General features: G+C 38.4%; 1 protein-coding gene across 1 annotated transcript; it reads right to left on the bottom strand.

Annotated features, from left to right (window-relative positions):
- UFM1 (ubiquitin fold modifier 1) lies at positions 5,150-17,924 on the bottom strand. Its single transcript, XM_005687489.3, has 6 exons — positions 17,796-17,924; positions 17,663-17,719; positions 13,242-13,299; positions 9,993-10,032; positions 8,602-8,634; positions 5,150-7,264 (listed from the first exon to the last, which is right to left on the bottom strand). Coding segments are annotated over exons 1-6 (258 nt in total). The 5' UTR covers positions 17,798-17,924; the 3' UTR covers positions 5,150-7,196.

Raw genomic sequence — 20,056 nt, 5'->3', positions numbered from 1 at the left:
TCTATTTCCCATGAAGTGATGGGACCAGATGCCATGATCTTCGTTTTCTCAATGTTGAGCTTTAGGCCAACTTTTTCACTCTCCACTTTCACTTTCATCAAGAAGCTTTTTAGTTCCTCTTCACTTTCTGCCATAAGGGTGGTGTCATCCGCATATCTGAGGTTATTGATATTTCTCCCGGAAATCTTGATTTCAGCTTGTGCTTCTCCCAGTCCAGCGTTTTTATGATGTACTCTACATGCAGGTTAAATAAGCAGGGTGACAATATACAGCCTTGATGTACTCCTTTTCCTATTTGGAACCAGTCTGTTGTTCCACATCCAGTTCTAACTGTTGCTTCCTGACCTGCATATAGGTTTCTCAAGAAGCAGGTCAGGTGGTCTGATATTCCCATCTCTTTCAGAATTTTCCACAGTTTATTATGGTCCACACAGTCAAAGGCTTTGGCATAGTCAATAAAGCAGAAATGGCTGTATTGCTGGAACTCTCTTGTTTTTTGATGATCCAGCAGATGTTGACAGTTTGATCTCTGGTTCCTCTGCCTTTTCTGAAACCAGCTTGAACATCAGGAAGTTCACAGTTCATGTATTGCTGAAGCCTGGCTTGGAGAATTTTGAGCATTACTTTACCAGCATGTGAGATGAGTGCAATTGTGCAGTAGTTTGAGCATTCTTTGGCATTGTCTTTCTTTGGGATTGGAATGAAAACTGACCTTTTCCAGTCCTGTGGCCACTGCTGAGTTTTCCAAATTTGCTGGCATATTGAGTGCAGCACTTTCACAGCATCATCTTTCAGGATTTGAAATAGCTCAACTGGAATTCCATTACCTCCACCAGCTTTGTTTGTAGTGATGCTTTCTAAGGCCCACTTCACATTCCAGGATGTCTGGCTCTAGGTGAGTGTTCACACCATCGTGATTATCATGAAGATCTTTTTTGTACAGTTCTTCTGTGTGTTCTTGCCACCTCTTCTTAATGTCTTCTACTTCTGTTAGGTCCATACCATTTCTTTCCATTATCGAGCCCATCTTTGCATGAAATGTTCCCTTGGTATCGCTCATGTTCTTGAAGAGATCTCTAGTCTTTCCCATTCTGTTGTTTTCCTCTATTTCTTTACATTGATCTCTAAGGAAGGCTTTCTTATCTCTCCTTGCTATTCATTGGAACTCTGCATTCAGATGCTTATATCTTTCCTTTTCTCCTTGGCTTTTTGCTTCTCTTCTTTTCACAGCCATTTTGCTTTTTGTTTTTCTTCGGGATGGTCTTGGTCCCTGTCTCCTGTAGAATGTCACAAACCTCTGTCCATAGTTCATCAGGCACTCTATCAGATCTAGTCCCTTAAGTCTATTTCTCACTTCCACTGTATAATCATAAGGGATTGGATTTAGGTCATACCTGAATGGTCTAGCAGTTTTCCCTACTTTCTTCAATTTAAGTCTGAATTTGGTAATAAGGAGTTCATGATCTGAGCCACAGTCAGCTCCTGGTCTTGTTTTTGTTGACTGTATAGAGCTTCTCCATCTTTGGCTGCAAAGAATATAATCAATCTGATTTTAGTGTTGGGTGATGTCCATGTGTAGTCTTCTCTTGTGTTGTTGGAAGAGGCTGTTTGCTATGACGAGTGTGTTCTCTTGGCAAAACTCTATTACTTTGCCCTGCTTCATTCCAGATTCCAAGGCCAAATTTGCCTGTTACTCCAGGTGTTTCTTGACCTCCTTGCATTCCAGTCCCCTATAATGAAAAGGACATCTTTTTTGGGTGTTAGTTCTTAAAGGTCTTGTAGGTCTTCATAGAACCGTTCAACTTCAGCTTCTTCAGCGTTCCTGGTTGGGGCATAGACTTGGGTTTCTGTGATATTGAATGGCTTGCCTTGGAAACTAACAAGATCATTCATTCTGTCGTTTTTGAGATTGCACCCAAGTACTGCATTTTGGTCTCTTGTTGACCATGATGGCTACTCCATTTCTTCTAAGGGATTCTTGCCCAGAGTAGTAGATATAATGGTCATCTGACTTAAATTCACCCATTCCAGTCCATTTTAGTTCGCCGATTCCTAGAATGTCGACATTCACTCTTGCCATCTCGTTTGACCACTTCCAATTTGCCTTGATTCATGGACCTGACATTCCAGGTTCCTATGCAATATTGCTCTTTACAGCATCGGACCTTGCTTCTATCACCAGTCACATCCACAGCTGGGTTTTATTTTTGCTTTGCCTCCATCCCTTCATTATTTCTGGAGTTATTTTCCACTGATCTCCAGTAGCATATTGGGCACCTAATGACCTGGGGAGTTCCTTTTTCCGTATCCTATCGTTTTGCCTTTTCATTCTGTTCATGGGGTTCTCACGGCAAGAATACTAAAGTGGTTTGCCATACCCTTCTCCAGTGGACCACATTCTGTCAGACCTCTCCACCATGACCCACCTGTCTTGGTTAGCCCCACAGGGATGGCTTAGTTTCATTGAGTTAGACAAGGCTGTGGTCCTAGCGTGATTAGATTGACTAGTTTTCTGTGATTATGGTTTCAGTGTGTCTGCCCTCTGATGCCCTCTTGCAACACCTACCTTCTTACTTGAGTTTTCCTTACTTGGACATGTGGTATCTCTTCATGGCTGCTCCAGCAAAGCGCAGCTGCTTCTCCTTACCTTGGATGAGGGGTATCTCCTCACCGCCGCCCTGACAGCTAAAATACCTAACTCTACTTGGGAGGAGTGAGGAAAGGCTTCACATCTTTCAAACTTGATGAACGAGTCCCAAGTTTGAGGCAGATAAATGGAGAAAGCAAAGGCGCATCAAAGATACTGAATATTATTGGTAGTTCAGTGTAGATGCAGTGTGAATTGGAGAAAGACACTGTAAGAGACAGCAGCAGTAACAGATGACTCTGAACAAAGACCAGTTCATGAAGGGCTGCATATGTCACGAAGAGCATAGATTTTTGTTCAGTGTGATTTTGACTAGTGGAACTACATGATCACGTTTCCATGTCACATATCTGATGATAACTATGTGGAAAAAGGAAATGGAGGCTCAATGCTTCTATAAGAGGATATATGAGATGATGAGGGCTTTTGATGGTGGAGATGGTTATGAGCTGTATTCTGTAAACAGAAGCAATCTGATTGTCAGTTTTGTGATTGGTTTGCTAAGTCAAGAGAAAGTCAAGAATCTAATGAGTTTCAAATACTTGGTTTAGGTAATTAGGATATGGCTAATAGACTGGACAGATCGAGTTAAGAATGTTTAATTAATGGTTTAATTAGTGTGGTTTAAATAGTGATTTATCTATCTCTGGCACTATTGGAGTGTAATTCCAGAATTATATTGGAGGGGCTTATACATAACAGTCTGGTTGAAGGAGCAGATTACTAGGAATTTATCTTGTAGCTGTATCATCAAGACACATAGGTTAAAAAAACATAATTGTCTGTACCACCTTCTAGAATAGTACCAGACTCAAAGTTATCTTTCACTGGCTTTTACTTAATGTCCTACAATCTTACCATATTTACATCGTATTTTAATGTTAGTGATTCAGTTGCATCTCTTTTTGACCTCATGGACTGTAGCCTGCCAGGCTCCTCTGTCCATGGGAAGCATTGCTGTGAAGAATGAGACACGTCAAAGTATCTATCAAGATGTTTTGATGTTCAATATATTGAAAATGGGTATTCATGTTCATATTCAATATATATATACATGTCTTTCAGATAAGTTACATGTATAATTTATATGTGTGTATATATATCCACTAATTCTATAAATACATTAAAAATATACATGTATATGTGTGTGCGCCAAGTCACTTCAGTTGTGTCTGACTCTTTGTGTCCTCATGAATTGCAGCCCTCCAGGCTTCTCTGTCCATGGGATTTTCCAAGCAAGAATACTGGAGTGGGTTGCTGTGCCCTTCTCCAAGGGATCTTCCCAATCCAGGGATTGAACCCATGTCTCTCATGTCTCCTGCACTAGCAGGCAGGTTCTTTACTACTGGCGCCATCTGGAAAACCCAAGGGAGTGTTAGCTGCTCAGTTGTGTTGCTCAGACTCTTTGCGACCTCACGGATTATAGTCTGCAGGCTCCTAAGTATACACACACGATTTACCTACATAATATGCAGTTTTATAAATAGCCTTGGGAACACCAATATATAGTCAGTTATCTTACAAGTGCTCCATTTCAGTATATAAATGCTTCCAAGTTATAAATATTTCTAGGTCTTTGAGTAGAGACATGGTAGATATCCTTAGTATCTTAATTTGGGTACTAGGGGCTTAAATTGGACTGAATTTTCTTTCCATTGGCTTTTCTTTCAAATAACTGTTACTAAAAGACTTTTTTTAAAATCCAAAGGGGGGAAAAAAACTGGACTTGGAACACTTTAAAAGGAGGCTTAATTCCCAGTGAGTCTCAAGAGACTGTTACAGCATCTCTGCACTTAGCTAGTGGAGAAGGGGGCAGTAGGAATGCAAGATCCTAGAACATGTTCTTCTCACTCTGACCCCTCGGACTTCATTTTATTCATCTACAAAATTAAAGTGTTTCCCAGGTGGCTCAGTGGTAAAGAATCTGCCTGCCAGTGCGGGAGACACATGAGATGTGGGTTCCATCTCTGAGTCAGGAAGATCCCCTGGAGGAAATGGCAACCCACGCCAGTATTCTTACCTGAGAAATCCCATGGAGAGGAGCCTAGCGCCTACACTCCATGCAGCTGCCAATTGTCGGGACAGGACTGAACGATTAAGCACACACACACAAAGTGAAAAGTTATAAATTCTCAAGCTAAGCTGAAAAGCAGAAATCATTAGGATTGCTTTTATATACAGAAATGCTTGTACATCATTCCACATTTAAAGAGTAAGAACTTTAGGGGTAGTTTCTAGAAGTCTGTAGTCATAATTTTCTAGGTCACTTTGATAATCACACAGGTTCAGGACCTACCAGCCTAAACACTTACTATAGACACTTAACTACACTTTCAATTTTATCTGAAAATGGACTGATGTTTGGAAGTAGACATTCATTTCTAAGACCTATAGCCATTAATCATCTTTGTCCCCATCCCTTTTTTGGGCTACAATTGTTATATACTGCCTCAACAGACGTGTTAATTAAGCACTTAAATAAAATAAGAGTAGACAATATGGTTTATGGTGTAAGAAACTGTATTTTCACAAGATATGAATCATGTACCAATAAAGCACTTAAAACTAAATACACCACATTGAAACATTCTGCACAAAGAAGTTACAGATCATATTTAATAACATGTCTAGTTCTATACAAGAAAATATTTTCAAGACCTTACTGCAATAAAATTTTTCAACCAAAGAACAAAAATATTAAATAATTTATGAGACAGCATAAAACCTATCTGTGTGACAAATCAGGAAGAATTTTGTGCTAGAAACAGAATGAGGGAAAATCTAAATAAGACAAAAAATTCAGAAAATAGGCATTCATAAATTTCTCATTAATGGAGGTTTAATGTTGTTAAAGACCAGGAGTCTTTAGGCATCAGAAAATAAAAATTTGCTTATAAAAATAAAAAATTCCACAAACATTAGTAACATACATTTCCAGCTCAGCACAAATGTCTTTGCCCTTTACAATTCAGAAGACTGCTAGTCATTGTCAAATATCTGAACCATGTCTTTCTTAGTCTTAACCAATATCATCTTTCGGATACTGATTCTGCTGCATAATTTTTTTTCCCCAATGAACCTACGGCCTACGCACATTTCAATAAAAACTGGCTTTAGAAATACTTTATTCATGAATAATTCAACACCTGTATCTTGAAGCTTACATTTTCCAGGCATCCAAAGTGCAAAACAGGTACCAACCAACCAGGCCTGCCTCCAGAGACCTCAGCATTTAGAATACAGCAGGTCAAGTGCTGGTTCTCAATCACTATGAGCCTGCATCTTTCAAGATATGCATAGATACTGATGCCCTCACTAAGGGCAAACGTAATCTTCCCTCATGTATATCTTTCTTTAAACTAAGGAGAATTCTGGAAACCATATGTTGACAATGCCCATGTTATGCTTTCTCTGATCATCTTCAGCTCCTTGTAACAATGTCAAGTGTTTTGTTTTCCCTTCAGTTCTTTCCATAGCCTCTGTGGTTTTGTTTACCCAGTTTGGCCTTTTCTGTGACACTCTTGTTACAGGTTTCTGCTTGCCTTCCCTTTTGATTCTTTTCTTCTTGCTAGAAGCCTAGTCATCTGGGCTTCCCCATTTTCCTTTCCTAGCTTCTTATTCACCCCACAACTATAATCTTAACACTTCCTTAAATGTTGGGTCTTCATTATGCATAATTAACCAGAATTTAAATTAGCATTTCTACGAGATCTGTTGTGAACTTTCAGATGTTCTTCTTTACACTTTCTCCCTGAAGGCTATTTAGAATTATCCTCAAAAAGATGATGGTTTCTTGAGGATTCCTATTTTAAAGGTTGTTTTAAAAGAGATCACTAAAGGAATGCATAGTTCAGCAACTGATGCTTCTACTTTATTCTTAATTCTCATCATTACAAGTACTGGAGTCTGCAAGATCATCGCTAAAACTCCTCGGTGTGGGATACCTACCAATTTTACCCATAAGGGCTAGATGGAAAATGCAATTTTGGGCTCTCTGATGTCATTACAATTTATTAAGAACTCAAGAAGTCTGAAACTTTAAAACAAACTAAATGATAAGAGTTTTCATTGATATGATTCTTTATCATAAATGATATATAAGGAGGAATGCAACTATGTTTGTATCTGTGAGTCAGATGCTATCAACCCAACCTTCATGTGTGGATCCATAATCTTTTTTACATTTTTAATTCAGGGACAAGGAGGAAAATTCAGTAAATTTTAATTTTCCAGATGTTCTCAGAAAGAATGACCAGAAGCATCCTCCGGTTGTAAGACACAGATGGTTGATCCATTAACCCCTGATGAACTACCTGTGTGTGCAGCGAGGCAGCAATGAAAGACTGATCCTCTGTGGTCATGGGGCCCTAGGCCTGGATGCGTTCTCTCCTCACGTGAAGTGTGAACAAGCATGGACAGACAGTCACCTTTCATTATATCATCAATTACTGGTATTTTCATAGGATTTCAAATGCCTGATTCCAATTTTACAGTAATAACAATACCACTATTTACTCTGGAGGGGGTTTTATGTTCCAAGCAGCGGATATTAACAATGTCCAACACGATCTCTAGGAATTATTCGCAGTTCTGAACCGTGCTTTAGAAAAACATTTCCTACACAAACAAACAGAACAAAACGTTAGGCATTTAAAAAATGACATGCTCTCATTAACAATTCAACAATTAATGTACAGAAGAAACAAAGGAGTGTCAAGTAGGTGCAAAGCTCAAAAATATTAGAACCCAAGTCTAGGCTCCTTAGGTCTTGCTCTTACGCTTCTCACATCCTCAAACCCGAAGTTGAGGCTTCTTATGTCTTGTTCTTACTGCTCTCACATCCTCACAACCCAACAAACGTCTGAAAATTTGAAATAAGAACACTATCCACAAAAATAAAAAAAGAAAGGACACTACCCAAAGAAATACCACCAAACACAATCATCAATATTTGCTTTAATATATAATAAAATACTTGGGAGCAGGAAAAATAAGTGTAAATTACTACAAGTGACAAAAGTTTAGCAATCCTGACCTATTTTGGGTCTGGCTTGCCTACTGAGATTTTCTTCACACTTTATGATGCCCACAATTCAACTTTAAAGGGGAATCCAACAGGCAACATGTCCGAGTAAGAAGGAATTCAAATTAATATAAACTACTGGACATTTATAGAGTAACAAAACACAAAATCTTTAAACCCAAGTTTAAAAGTATCTATACAACAATTATATGGCTAAATTTACATTTCAATCCCAGGGCTTATGAGGACAATATAATTTTGTAGAAGTACTTAAAAAAATAACAGTGTAAAAATAACTACTTCTCAAGACTGCATTTATATTAAATCATACTTAATTTAAAAATATTTTAACCGAACTATAAGCTAAGGAAGGTACATCTCAAACAAATACATAACTGTCAGTTAAAAAGTTTAAGACTACTTTTACCCTTCCTGCTTGTTAGGGTATCAATATGTAGTGCTACATAATGTTAACACCTTGAAATTCGCAGTGCAGGCTAAGTCCCATGAAATTAAAATGACTGTACTTCTTCAAAATAATAAGTCAGTACTTATTGAATGTTTATTATGAATAACACAAACTTCTAAGCACTTACATGTATAACCTCACAACTATTTAATGAGATAGTTATTACAGAACACTATTCCCATTAGCACACAATCTTACCTTAAAATTTTTTGTTACATGTATTAGTTAAAAAACTTTAATGCTCATTAGTCAGATTTTCCCTTTCTTGTAGCCAAAAGCATATAACTGATACACAGAATGTAACAAATTATTTACACGCTTAGGTAAAGACTGCCACACAATCTCTCAAAATCAGCCATTATCTTGGTAAAATCCTATCAAGTCTAATTAGAATGAATTACATATTCATTATCAATTGATGCAGACAGCCTCACCGCGCTGCCATGGACTGCAGATACTCACCAGCAGTCTGTGCAGGATTTATTCCTATTCCATCTAGAAAATAAGTTGTAAAATGACCTAAGTTATTTCTGAAGCTAAAAGGCTTTAACAGTAAGAAGAAGAAATGTGTCAAAATAATGTTGCTGTGGATACAGGCGTAAGCCGAACAGTTATGCCAAGAACATGAAGGTTATCTGTTGAAATCTCACTATTATGCCTTTACACATATCACTGGACTAGACAATGTCAGTGAAACGACCCCAGTAAGTTCAACAGAGGATAGTTTTTCATACTGTTTTGCCAAATCCAGTGAAAAATAAAGCCAAAATACCTTAAGTATGCCATTCATCATTTAACATTGCTCTAAGGCATCAAATCTTAAGGCTGAAGAGCCAGAGTGATATAAGTTCCACCGACACTTGATAAAGGTTTACAAAGCACTCTCCCAGGAGCTATTCATTTATGAATCTAAATCTTTCCAGAAAAGGAAGGATAGCTTTCTTCCAAATACAGACACATTTCAATGTGGCAGCATGCACAATTTTTCAGAATGAAAAATTCCATCATTATCTAAACCAAATCATACTACTTACTGCTCATTAAAGCCACCTTCTCTTAGTCTTTCTTAACTATACATGAACTACTCACCAGTACCTGGGACCATGACTTTGTATTCTTAATAGTTAAGCTTTTCCTGCCATCTTTGTTCCTCATCTTATTTCAGTATTTTCTCTTTGGGCTGGTTTCAATTAATTATTTGTAGTATCCAAAGATAGTCAGAATTTAATTTATGTTATCTGACTGGATAAAATCCTCATTATTGCAAGCCTGTAAGAACTGTTTTCTATCAGGAAAGCAATAGCAAGGGACAGCAAAGGTACATTCCTGCTTAGCTTCCTATATTCTAAAACCATTTATGATACAGTAGAAAACACTTTGTTAAATGACAAGTTATTTTCAGCAATAATTTGGCATAAGGACATATGATATTATAATGTGCTGTGCTTAGTCGCTTGGTTATGTCTGATTCGGCAACCCCATGGACTATGGCCTGCCAGGCTCCTCTGTACATGGGATTTCCCAGGCAGGAATACTGGAATGGGTTCACACCCATCTCCAGGGAATCTTCCTGACCGAGAGATCGAACCCAGGTCCCCTGCACTGCAGGCGGATTCTTTAGCATCTGAGCCACCAGGGAAGCCCATAAACTACTGTACTACGTAACAAAAGCACAGAAAAAACGGAAGACACAAGTATGAACAATAACTTTGACTTAGTGTTTACAATTATGTATATCATTTATGTTGATATAAGGTTTAGGGTTTTTGTATTTTAAGTCAATTTTAACTAATTTGGTTTCTTTTAAACAGCTAATAGCTCTGTTAATAAACAGGTTTAAGACAAATTCTTACCATTGGTAATAATTGCACTTGTTGCTGCAGGAACTTTAAACTAAAAAGGAAGAAAAGAAAAAATACATATAAGCATATAAAATGCTAAGTATAAAAGATAGTTAGCAATGATAGGGTACATATAATCAATTCTATAATTTTAATGTAATTTATCCTTTAGGATAAGTAACATCATCAAAGAAAGTATTACAATCTGCTTTATCTTTAAAGAATAACGTGCTGTGCAAAGTCGCTTCATTTGTGTGCAACTCTTTGCAGCTCCACGGACTGTACCACCTGGGCTCCTCTGTCTGTGTGGTTTCCCAGGCTAGAACCCTGGATTGGGTTGCCATTTCCTTCTCCAGGGGAATCTTCCCGACCCAGGGATTAAACCTGTGTCTCCTGCATTGGCAGGCAGGTTCTTTACCACTAGGGCCACCTGTTTTCTAAAAATTGCATTTCATTGTATTTAGGACACCGGAGACTGTAAAATGCATCTTGTTTTATACACCATAAAAAAGGAAAAACACTGTCAATGAATCTATAACCCAGTGTTTGATCTTTCAGACTTATACATGATTTACTTTGGTCATATATAACGCTCAGGCACAAGTGAAAATAAAAGCTAAGTAACTGCTTAGAATAGTCCTAAAATTTCTTGGTAGAACTAGTCAGTTCAAACAAATGCCCTCTTGTGTTTAATATGGGATTGCAATAGTCCAATTAATGCCACCAAGAAATACCTCTAAGTACAAGTAGGGGTGCAGGTGATGTTAGTTGGACAATTACGTGACTGTCACATGGTCAACCATGACAGACAGCCTCTACTCATCTTTATTCAGAGATGTAAGTACCTTATGAGTCAATGAAATGTGGTATGGAGCTTATTGGTAGCTTAAAGGTAGAATTATTCTCTTAATGCTCTCATTTGTCAAAGTGTGTTCATAGCTCATTCATTTTTCCAATAATTTAATAAGCACTTCTATGCTACAGATTAGTTTTATAAATATTATAGTTTTATGATTGAGTAAGTTTGGAAAACACTAAGTTATGCAGATGACACCACCCTTATGGCAGAAAGTGAAGAAGATCTAAAGAGCCTCTTGATGAAAGTGAAAGAGCAGAGTGAAAAAGTTGGCTCAACATTCAGAAAAGTAAAGCTCAACATTCAGAAAACAAAGATCATGGTATCTGGTCCCATCACTTCATGGGAAATAGATGGGGAAACAGGTCAAACAGTGGCTGACTTTATTTTTCCGGGCTCCAAAATCACTGCAGATGGTGACTGTAGCCATGAAATTAAAAGACGCTTACTCCTTGGAAGGAAAGTTATGACCAAACTAGACAGCAAAGGAGATCAGTCCTGGGTGTTCACTGGAAGGACTGATGTTGAAGCTGTAACTCCAACACTTTGGCCACCTGATGAGAAGAGCTGACTCACTGGAAAAGACCCTGATGCTGGGAAAGATAGAGGGCAAGAGGAGAAGGGGATGACAGAGGATGAGATGGCTGGATGGAATCACCGACTCAATGGACATGGGTTTGGGTGGACTCCGGGAGTTGGTGATGGACAGGGAGGCCTGGCATGCTGTGGTTCATGGGGTCGCAAAGAGTCGGACAGGACTGAGCAACTGAACTGAACTGAAGTTAAACTGGGAATCTTTGCAAAATCCTTTAGTATGCTGCTAATATAGTTTATTTGACTCCAGGAAAATACAAAATATAGTCAATAACGCCCCATACTTTTGGACCACTGATCCCAATCTCAGTTTTTAATGGTTATTTTATTTTTTTTGTGGTTCTAGTGGTCTGGGAAAACATTCTTTCTGGGAAATACTGCTCTCAGTATTTACAATAATCACACACCATAGTCGAGAAAAAACTAAGAGCTCATTTAAATTTATGAATTTAACAATCAAGTTTTAAAATAAGAACTTAACTACACATGAGAACAATTACTTGTCACAGGCCTATGTACCTAAAAAAAAAACAATTTTATTGTCCATATGGCACATTCTTAATTGTAAATATCCTTTATGTTTTAAAAATTTTAAATAAACTTAAAGTAACTTCAAAATATACTTTAATAAATTTTAAACTAGTTTTTATAGAGGTTGTAATACTTGTTTTACACCTAAATTATAGGCAATCTCAGATTTCTAAAACTTGAATATGACAAAGTTTCTAGTTGTTATTCTTAGTTATGTCCACTTTAAGTTACATATTTTCTTTAGTGGTAACCTATTACATGACAATAAAAATCAAAAGCAACTACAGACACAATTTTTCCCTTTTCCAACCTGTAGTAACAATGCTGTTTAACTGAAATTTGGGGAAGCTTTACTACTGATGTACATACAGAAACTACCACTTCTTGCTACAGTACTGACAAGTTTTTTTCCTAGATACGAAGTTCCTCAGTTTTCATTTATTTCTACTTCAGATCCCACTGTGTTTTACAATTTAGGATGCTAAGAAGTTCCTCTCAGGCTTTGACAACTCATTATTTAAATTAATTTCTAGTCCTATGTTGGGGGATTTTATTTTTTATTAAGAGAATTATATTAGGGTTCTATATCCACGGACAACTCAAGTCAACTCTTACTCTTACTGAAAGATTCCACATTAAATATAAATGCTATTATATTTTTACTCAAAATCATGTAATTGGGCAGGAAGGATAAGATTTCCATTTTACAGATTAAGAAATTTCAGGAAGAGAGAAACTGTCATGTCAAACAAATAATTAATGACACAGTTAAAAGAGGAACCCTAAGTCTCCCAAGCCATAAGCTTCTCTTCTAATTGTCAAGTACAAACAGTTACTTTATAGATGCCTCTGATGAAAATCTTTCGAAAAATTTTATTTCTTAAAAACAGAAACTCAATCATATTTTCAAAAACAATAGATTTTACTAACACTGCACATGCTTATAGAGAAAAGTTGAAAAATGTAATATATAATAAAACTATACTTCCAGAATCAAAGTTAGTAAAAATACAAGCATACAGTGTGAAGTTTTTAAAAAAGTTGACATATCACTATCTTTTCCATTTCAATAAGGATTCTCCTTATAATTCAAGGTACATTAAATAAATGTGTCAATTTGTGTAACCCACTCTTGTATCTGTGGGTCTCAACTCTCACTCTTCTTTTACCTTTAAGTGAGGTTTAACTTTTGACACCATAAACCTAGCATGTAGATTTTTGAGACACATTTTGAGACACAAATTGTATTCTCTACAGGCTGTTCCAATTTCTATACTTACTTCTTCTGCTGCAAACTTTAAGACTGCTGTGAAAGGTGTACTTTCAGGAACACTGAGTCTGCAAGAATTAAAAAAGAATATTTTGAAAGGCTGATTTTTTAAGTCCTTTGTTACTTATTTCAGCTACTGTAGCAGACCTTGGCAAAGCTGTCTTTTGAGTCTGAGGTTGGCTATTCTGATTGTACACTATGTGCATTAACTCTAAAAAAGAAAGCAATAATTAGCCTTATAGCTGACATGGTGCCCTCAGGTCCACTTGAAAATGCATAACCTATACAGGTGTGGATTTGTACATGTTTAATACTTTGATAGAAATAGGTCTAGCATGTAGGTTGCTTCTTGTTTCCAAAAATGGATTTCAAAAAGTGGAATCTCTCCTCAATCTTAAGTACACTTTGCCACCTACAGTTTATCCTATGCAGGAACGTGATCGTTTTCATTAGAAGAGCAGGTTACCTGGGGAGCATCATCTTTTCATGAACTTTTCTGTGCACTTTCAATCACCAAGTCAAAAATAATAGTCCAAATTGGTAAAAATGAGTATGTTTACTATGGCAAAATGCAAAGTGATTTCCCACCTTTACAACATATGAAAAAGGCTCACACAACACAATCTGAAATAACATTTTGAAGAGTGATGTGTGGTTTTGACTTGAATTGTGGCAAGTATATTCAAGATCACTGATAAACAATCAACTGTTCAACTTAACCATAAAAAAGAATTGACATTATACCTTAAGAAATCAGAGAAACAGGTTAAAAAATAAGCTATGTAAGATTTAACGTAAAACAAATTACAGTGAGTAAAGACAGAAACACAGAATCTCTTTCAAAGCAGAGAAAGTTAACATTTCTTTTGGAAACTTCTCTATTTGTCACCACTGTACTGTTCTCTAATGATTTAATACCAACTACTACATGTAACATTCTCAGGTATATATACCACCATCTCACTCAGTCTACAGACTGAATGCTGAGTACAAAAATCATGACATCTGATGCTGCACATTACAATGATTTTCAATAAGTAAAGTGTGAATGGATTTCTTGGCTGCCATATTCCACTCCCCCAAAACACAGCTAAAGAGTGAAAACAGAACATGTTTTTTCACTTTTCCTTTTTTATATGGAATAAAAAGAGACAAATAAAATTATAAAGAATAGCCATTTATTTAAAAAATACTTAATAAACTGGCAATGTAAAAATTTATAAAGCCAGGAATAGTACCTGGCAAGTATTCCTATAGTTTACTTACAGTTCAGAACCTGAGAATCGCTGTCCTAAAACTCTTGCCTGTAGAGAACTTCTAAAACTTTGGGGTTTCAATTCCCTTTTGCACTAGAGACAGGAAATGTCCTTGTACCATATAATTAAATGTCATGCTGATACTCATTAACAAAAGTTTCTCTCCACAGATTAAATTGGTGCGACTATCCAAAAAAAATCCAATAAAACATAAAAGCATATTATAGTGAATGTTCTGACAGAAAATTGCACAGGGACTGGGAGTTACTTTCACTCCAGAGACTTTATCTAGATCTGACACCCTTGAGTTTGCCAGTCACATCACTTACTCTTACATTACACTGGTATTTTGAAAAGATGCCAACCATCCTGTACTGAGGTGACCTTTTAAAGTAAACTACTGGCATTTTTTTTTTAATAAAAAAATCTCACATAAACAGAAGTATGGCATAACTTGACCAGTGTTATAAAGAATGAAGCTTGTATAGGACACTTAGAGAAGCGTGACATGAACTTTCTATACCATCACAGAAACTGTCATGGAGGTGAAATTTTAATCATTAAAGGATGTTAGCAGGTAGTGGTACTCACAAAACTACATTCCAAGCACAGAAGACAATGTGTGCCAGAGCAGGCAGATTTCAAAAGATTTGCTGTCAATATGCAACTAGGATGGCTGAAACTTTAAATGATGGTGGTAGTGAGGGGGCTGGGGAGGTGAGGCAGGGAGTTAAGACTGGAAAGACTGGAATTAGACTGCAAGAGTCAGAGTGAAAGGCACTCAGTCCTGTCCACTCTTTGTGATGCTATGGGCTGTAGCCCGCCAGGCTCCCCTGTCCCTGGAATTCTCCAGGCGAGAATACTGGAGTAAGTAGCCGTTCCCTTCTCCAGGGGATCTTCCCAACCGAGGGATGGAACCCAGGTCTCCCGCACTGCCGGCAGATTCTTTACCATCTGAGCTGAAAGAGTCTATGGTGTTTCTAATGCATCCTGTACATGACAGAGAATGTTTGATTCCAACATTTCTATAACCAAGTAGCAACATCAACAAGGAATCAATTAACAAGCAAAACTAACCATAAAAACTGGGACATTCCCCCAGAATAAATCTACAACTGCAACATCCTTTCTAGAATGCAACCGTTAGCAACTCAAAAAGACGCTTCTCTATTACAGTACATATTTACCTGCCTGACAAGTGAAAAGTGGCCTTAAAAAGTTAAAGCATGTTTTCCCACAAATCTCAGAGCTGCTTTTACTTACATACTCTTAAAAGATGATGCTGTGAAACATGCCACACAATATGTGTGGCATACTGCTGCACTCAATATGCCAGCAAATTTGGAAAACTCAGCAGTGGTCACAGGACTGGAAGATGTGTTTTCATTTCAATCCCAAAAAAAGGCAATGCCAAAGAATGTTCAAACTACCACACAACTGCACTTATCTCACACGCTAGCAAAGTAAAGCTCAAAATTCTCCAAGACAGGGTTCAACAGTATGTGAACCGTGAATTTCCAGATGTTCAAGCTGGATTCAGAAAAGGCAGAGGAACCAGAGATCAAACTGCCAACATCTGCTGAATCACGAAAAAAGCAAGAGAGTTCCAGAAAAACATCTACTTCTGCTCTACTGGCTATGCCAAAGCCTTTAACTGTGTGGATCCCAACAAACTGTGGGAAATTCTTCAAGAGATGGGACTACCAGACCACCTGACCTGTCTGAAAGTGAAAGAGGAGGGGGGAAAAAATTGGCTTAAAACTCAACATTCAGAAAACCAAGATCATGGCATCTGGTCCCATCACTTCATGGGAAATAGATGGGGAAACAGTGGAAATGGTGACAGACTTTTATTTTGGGGGGCTTCAAAATCACTGCAGATGGTGACTGCAGCCATGAAATTAAAAGATGCTTGTTCCTTCGAAGAAAAGTTATGAACAACCTAGCCAGCATATTAAAAAACAGAGACATAAAGTAGCCAACAAAGGTCTGTCTAGTCAAAGCTATCGTTTTTCCAGTAGTCATGTATGGATCTGAGAGTGGACTATAAAGAAAGCTGAGTGCTGAAGAATTGATGCTTTTGAACTGTGGTGTTGGAGAAGACTCTTGAGAGTCCCTTGGACTGCAAGGAGATCCAACCAGTCCATCCTAAAGGAAATCAATTCTGGATATTCAGTGGAAGGACTGATGTTAAAGCTGAAACTCCAATACTCTGGCCACCTGATGTGAAGAACTGACTCACTGGAAAAGATCCTGATGCTGGGAAAGACTGAAGGCGGGAGGAGTAGGGGATAACAGAGGATGAGATGGTTGGATTGCATCACCACTCATTGGATATGAGTCTGAGTAAACTCTGGGAGTTGGTGTTGGACAGGAGGACCTGGTGTGCTGCAGTCTATGAGGTCGCAAGGAGTCGGACACGACTGAGCGACTGAACTGAAAACATACATGTTATATACCTTTTATATACACATATCCATATACAAACTATACATACAACTACACACACACACTAAACTAGAGGCCTGCCAGCAAACTCATTCAGTCAACATGTATTAAGCGAACTGGTACCACTTTCAGGCACTCTTATATAGTTACTGATGCTGCCTTACTCCTTCTTCCCTCCCTCCTCCTCATTCTTTTCCAGAGCCAGTTGACATACTGATAAGAATACTCCGGTGTAAAGGCAGAAATCAGAGATGATGAGAAGAGAGAGTTAAGGGCTCTACTTTGTTAAGCCCAACTATCGTGGGAGTCACATCAATGGGAATCAAGGGCCTGACATTCTGGTCATTTCGGAACCTGGGCTGGGAGGCCTTGCCTTACTTCCCCGAACAGCTGGTCAGAGCGGTGAAAGGCCTGTCCTGTTATAAGCAGATTCCAGCCAGCAAATCACCAGGGCCCGGTCCACACGTGCCCCCACTCCACCACCCCCAAAACGAGCTCCGAAGAGAGCTCGGAAACCAACAACGACGTTCCCATCACACACCCCCGCACAGGCTCGTGCCCGGGCAAGCTGATATACTTACACGATAACCCCGTTCAGGTGAGTGGGGCGGGCTCGGGGAGAGGAGAGGAACGCGCACTGCTGAGGTGGCGGCCGCTGGGATGGCTCGAGTCGCCTTCCCCCCAACTCTACAGCCCCTCCACCCTCCGCCGCGGCCGAGCTACTCACACTTTGTATGGCAGCCGCGGGTCCGACGTCAGTGTGATCTTAAAAGAAACTTTCGACCTGAGGAAGAGAGAGGGAGAGATTAAGGTTGGGCAGCGGGACCGCGGAATGGGGCGGCTGGAAAGCCAACACTTACATGGTGCCGTCGTTCGGGACCGAAACCTCGCAGCAAACCCGTGCGGAAGCTCCCACTTCCACCCCGGCGTCTTTCCCAACTCAGGTCCACGTCTTCTTCCGCAAGCTGGGGTCCTCCGAAGATGCGGCTGTCCAAAGCACTGCCTGAAAATTGGACCCAGAGGCTCAAGTTGGGCGGAGCTTACAAGATCAAAATAGTGAATGCTTTTGTGTGTATATTTCTGGAACACAGTTTCGGGTCGTATGGAAAGAATACTGTTTTACTTGAAGTGATTTTTCTTCCGTATTTTTAGTTAGGCAGCACAGAGACAGTGAGACTCAAGGTCCCAGTTTGTAAGTCGGGGGGAAGTATGGGTCCCGGGAGGCGGTGGAAGGGCTGAGCGGTGGGGAGGATTGTGGGCCGGGCCGGAGGCGGGCGCGCTCCTACGTTGCCGAGGCAACATGAGCGCGGAGACGCTCCAGTGATGCTCAAGAAGCGGGAATCCTCACCCAGTGTTAATATTAGTAGTTTCTACCTGCCCAGCTACCTAATCATGTTGTAGGTTTCTCGTAATTTAGCTCTAAAGTTTTTGATTTCCACAGATAAGAAACTTAACAAGTTGGTGGGAAAGACAAGATCCCTGCACTTGAGGAACCTGAAGTCTAGTTGAGAAGAGAAATCCCACAGATTTCAATAGTTTGTGATCTAATAGGATTAAAGCAGGGAATAAGGTTGCCTATTATCAGTTACATTTGTTCAGCTTAATAGCAAATTTTAATCCTTTCTATGTGTCAGGCACTAAAGCTAAATTCTGAGTATGCTGGTATGAATAAGGTAGGTAGGTCCAACCTTCTGGAATCTAACAAAAGTTCTTGTATAACGAGAGAAGAAGACTGTATTTCCTCTAATTTTTTATTACAAATCCAAGCATCTATGTCTGGATGACAAAACATCCTCTTATGATGTCTGTAAGGACCTTTTAAAAGGAACATTGCAATGAATAGACAAAATGGGAATAGACTAATAGACTAATATAATGGAGAAAATGGTTAATATTTAGTATATTTTGTTACATTCTTAAGGAGAGGAAACTAAGAGAGGAATAGGGGAGCAACTGTAGTGGCAGTGCTGAAAACAAATTTCATCTTTGCCTTAATTTCATAAATTACTACTTTTCTGTATTGGTATCTATCCATGCATGATTCCGACTGTAGGGAAAAAAGACTTTGATATTCTCATGACAGTCACTGTCTTCTACACTTTTAAAAATATATGTCTTGCCATATATGTAGTAGCATAGAAGCAAATGTCTACTGATAGATTTGGGGATCAACAGTTATAGCATTAGCTCAATATTACTCTTTAATTTGCTAAGACATCTAGCAAAATTTAGCAAATATAACAAAAGAAGGATCTTCTTATTTATTGAAAAGTTGATATATCAAAATATATTTAATAAGTCTAAACTTGAAGCAAACTGGATTTTAGGAGGTTATTGGAAAATGTAACATTTTAGGACGACAAACAGCATAAGTGGACTAATGTGTTTTGGAAAGGGTCCAGTTAGCATCATGCAGAGGCAGAAATGGTTGTGGAACTGCATGGTGTGATCATATTAGAACTCATTAAATATCATTGAGACATCCCAATATTCTTTTTTCAAAAGCATATACAGCTCTCATTATTAGAAATGGGAGGGATATTAAATTTACTTAAGGATGAAAAGAACATGCTGACAGAGTCATAAAATTCTTCTTACCAGTTGTTTCTGTAGCCAGATTTAAATGAGGTAGAAAACATGTCAGATTTAGATGCCAACTCATTTTTATCTTTCTCTTTCACCCGAATTTGACTGTATTTGGAATTATGACTAAAATCACCTGCTGGTCAAGGTTTTTTAATCCTGGATGGTTTGTGCTTGGGTAAATCTTAGGGTCTTCTACTCCAAACATTTTATATTACAGGAAACAAAAAATATATATCAATGCTTTAGCAATAAATGGATTGTTTTATAGAGGTTTAATTTGGTCAAGCTGGTTTTAGAAAAGGCAGAGGAACCAGAGATAAAATTGCCAACATGCACTGGATCATGGAAAAAGCAAGAGAGTTCCAGAAAAACATCTATTTCTGCTTTATTGACTATGCCAAAGCCTTTGACTGTGTGGATCACAAGAAACTGTGGAAAATTCTGAAAGAGATGGGAATACCAGACCACCTGACCTGCCTCTTGAGAAATGTGTATGCAGGTCAGGAAGCAACAGTTAGAACTGGACATGGACAGC

Source organism: Capra hircus, chromosome 12 (genome assembly GCF_001704415.2).
Source record: "Capra hircus breed San Clemente chromosome 12, ASM170441v1, whole genome shotgun sequence".
Taxonomy (NCBI): Eukaryota; Metazoa; Chordata; class Mammalia; order Artiodactyla; family Bovidae; genus Capra; species Capra hircus.
This window is presented reverse-complemented; position numbering and strand designations above follow the sequence as displayed.

Excerpts from the sequence above, each read along its gene's own strand:
- UFM1 (XM_005687489.3), bottom strand. Across the intron at positions 10,033-13,241 it reads TAAAGTTTGCAGCAGAAGAA|TTTAAAGTTCCTGCAGCAAC; the intron begins GTAAGTATAGAA and ends CTTCCTTTTTAG. Across the intron at positions 8,635-9,992 it reads AAGTGCAATTATTACCAATG|ATGGAATAGGAATAAATCCT; the intron begins GTAAGAATTTGT and ends CTTATTTTCTAG.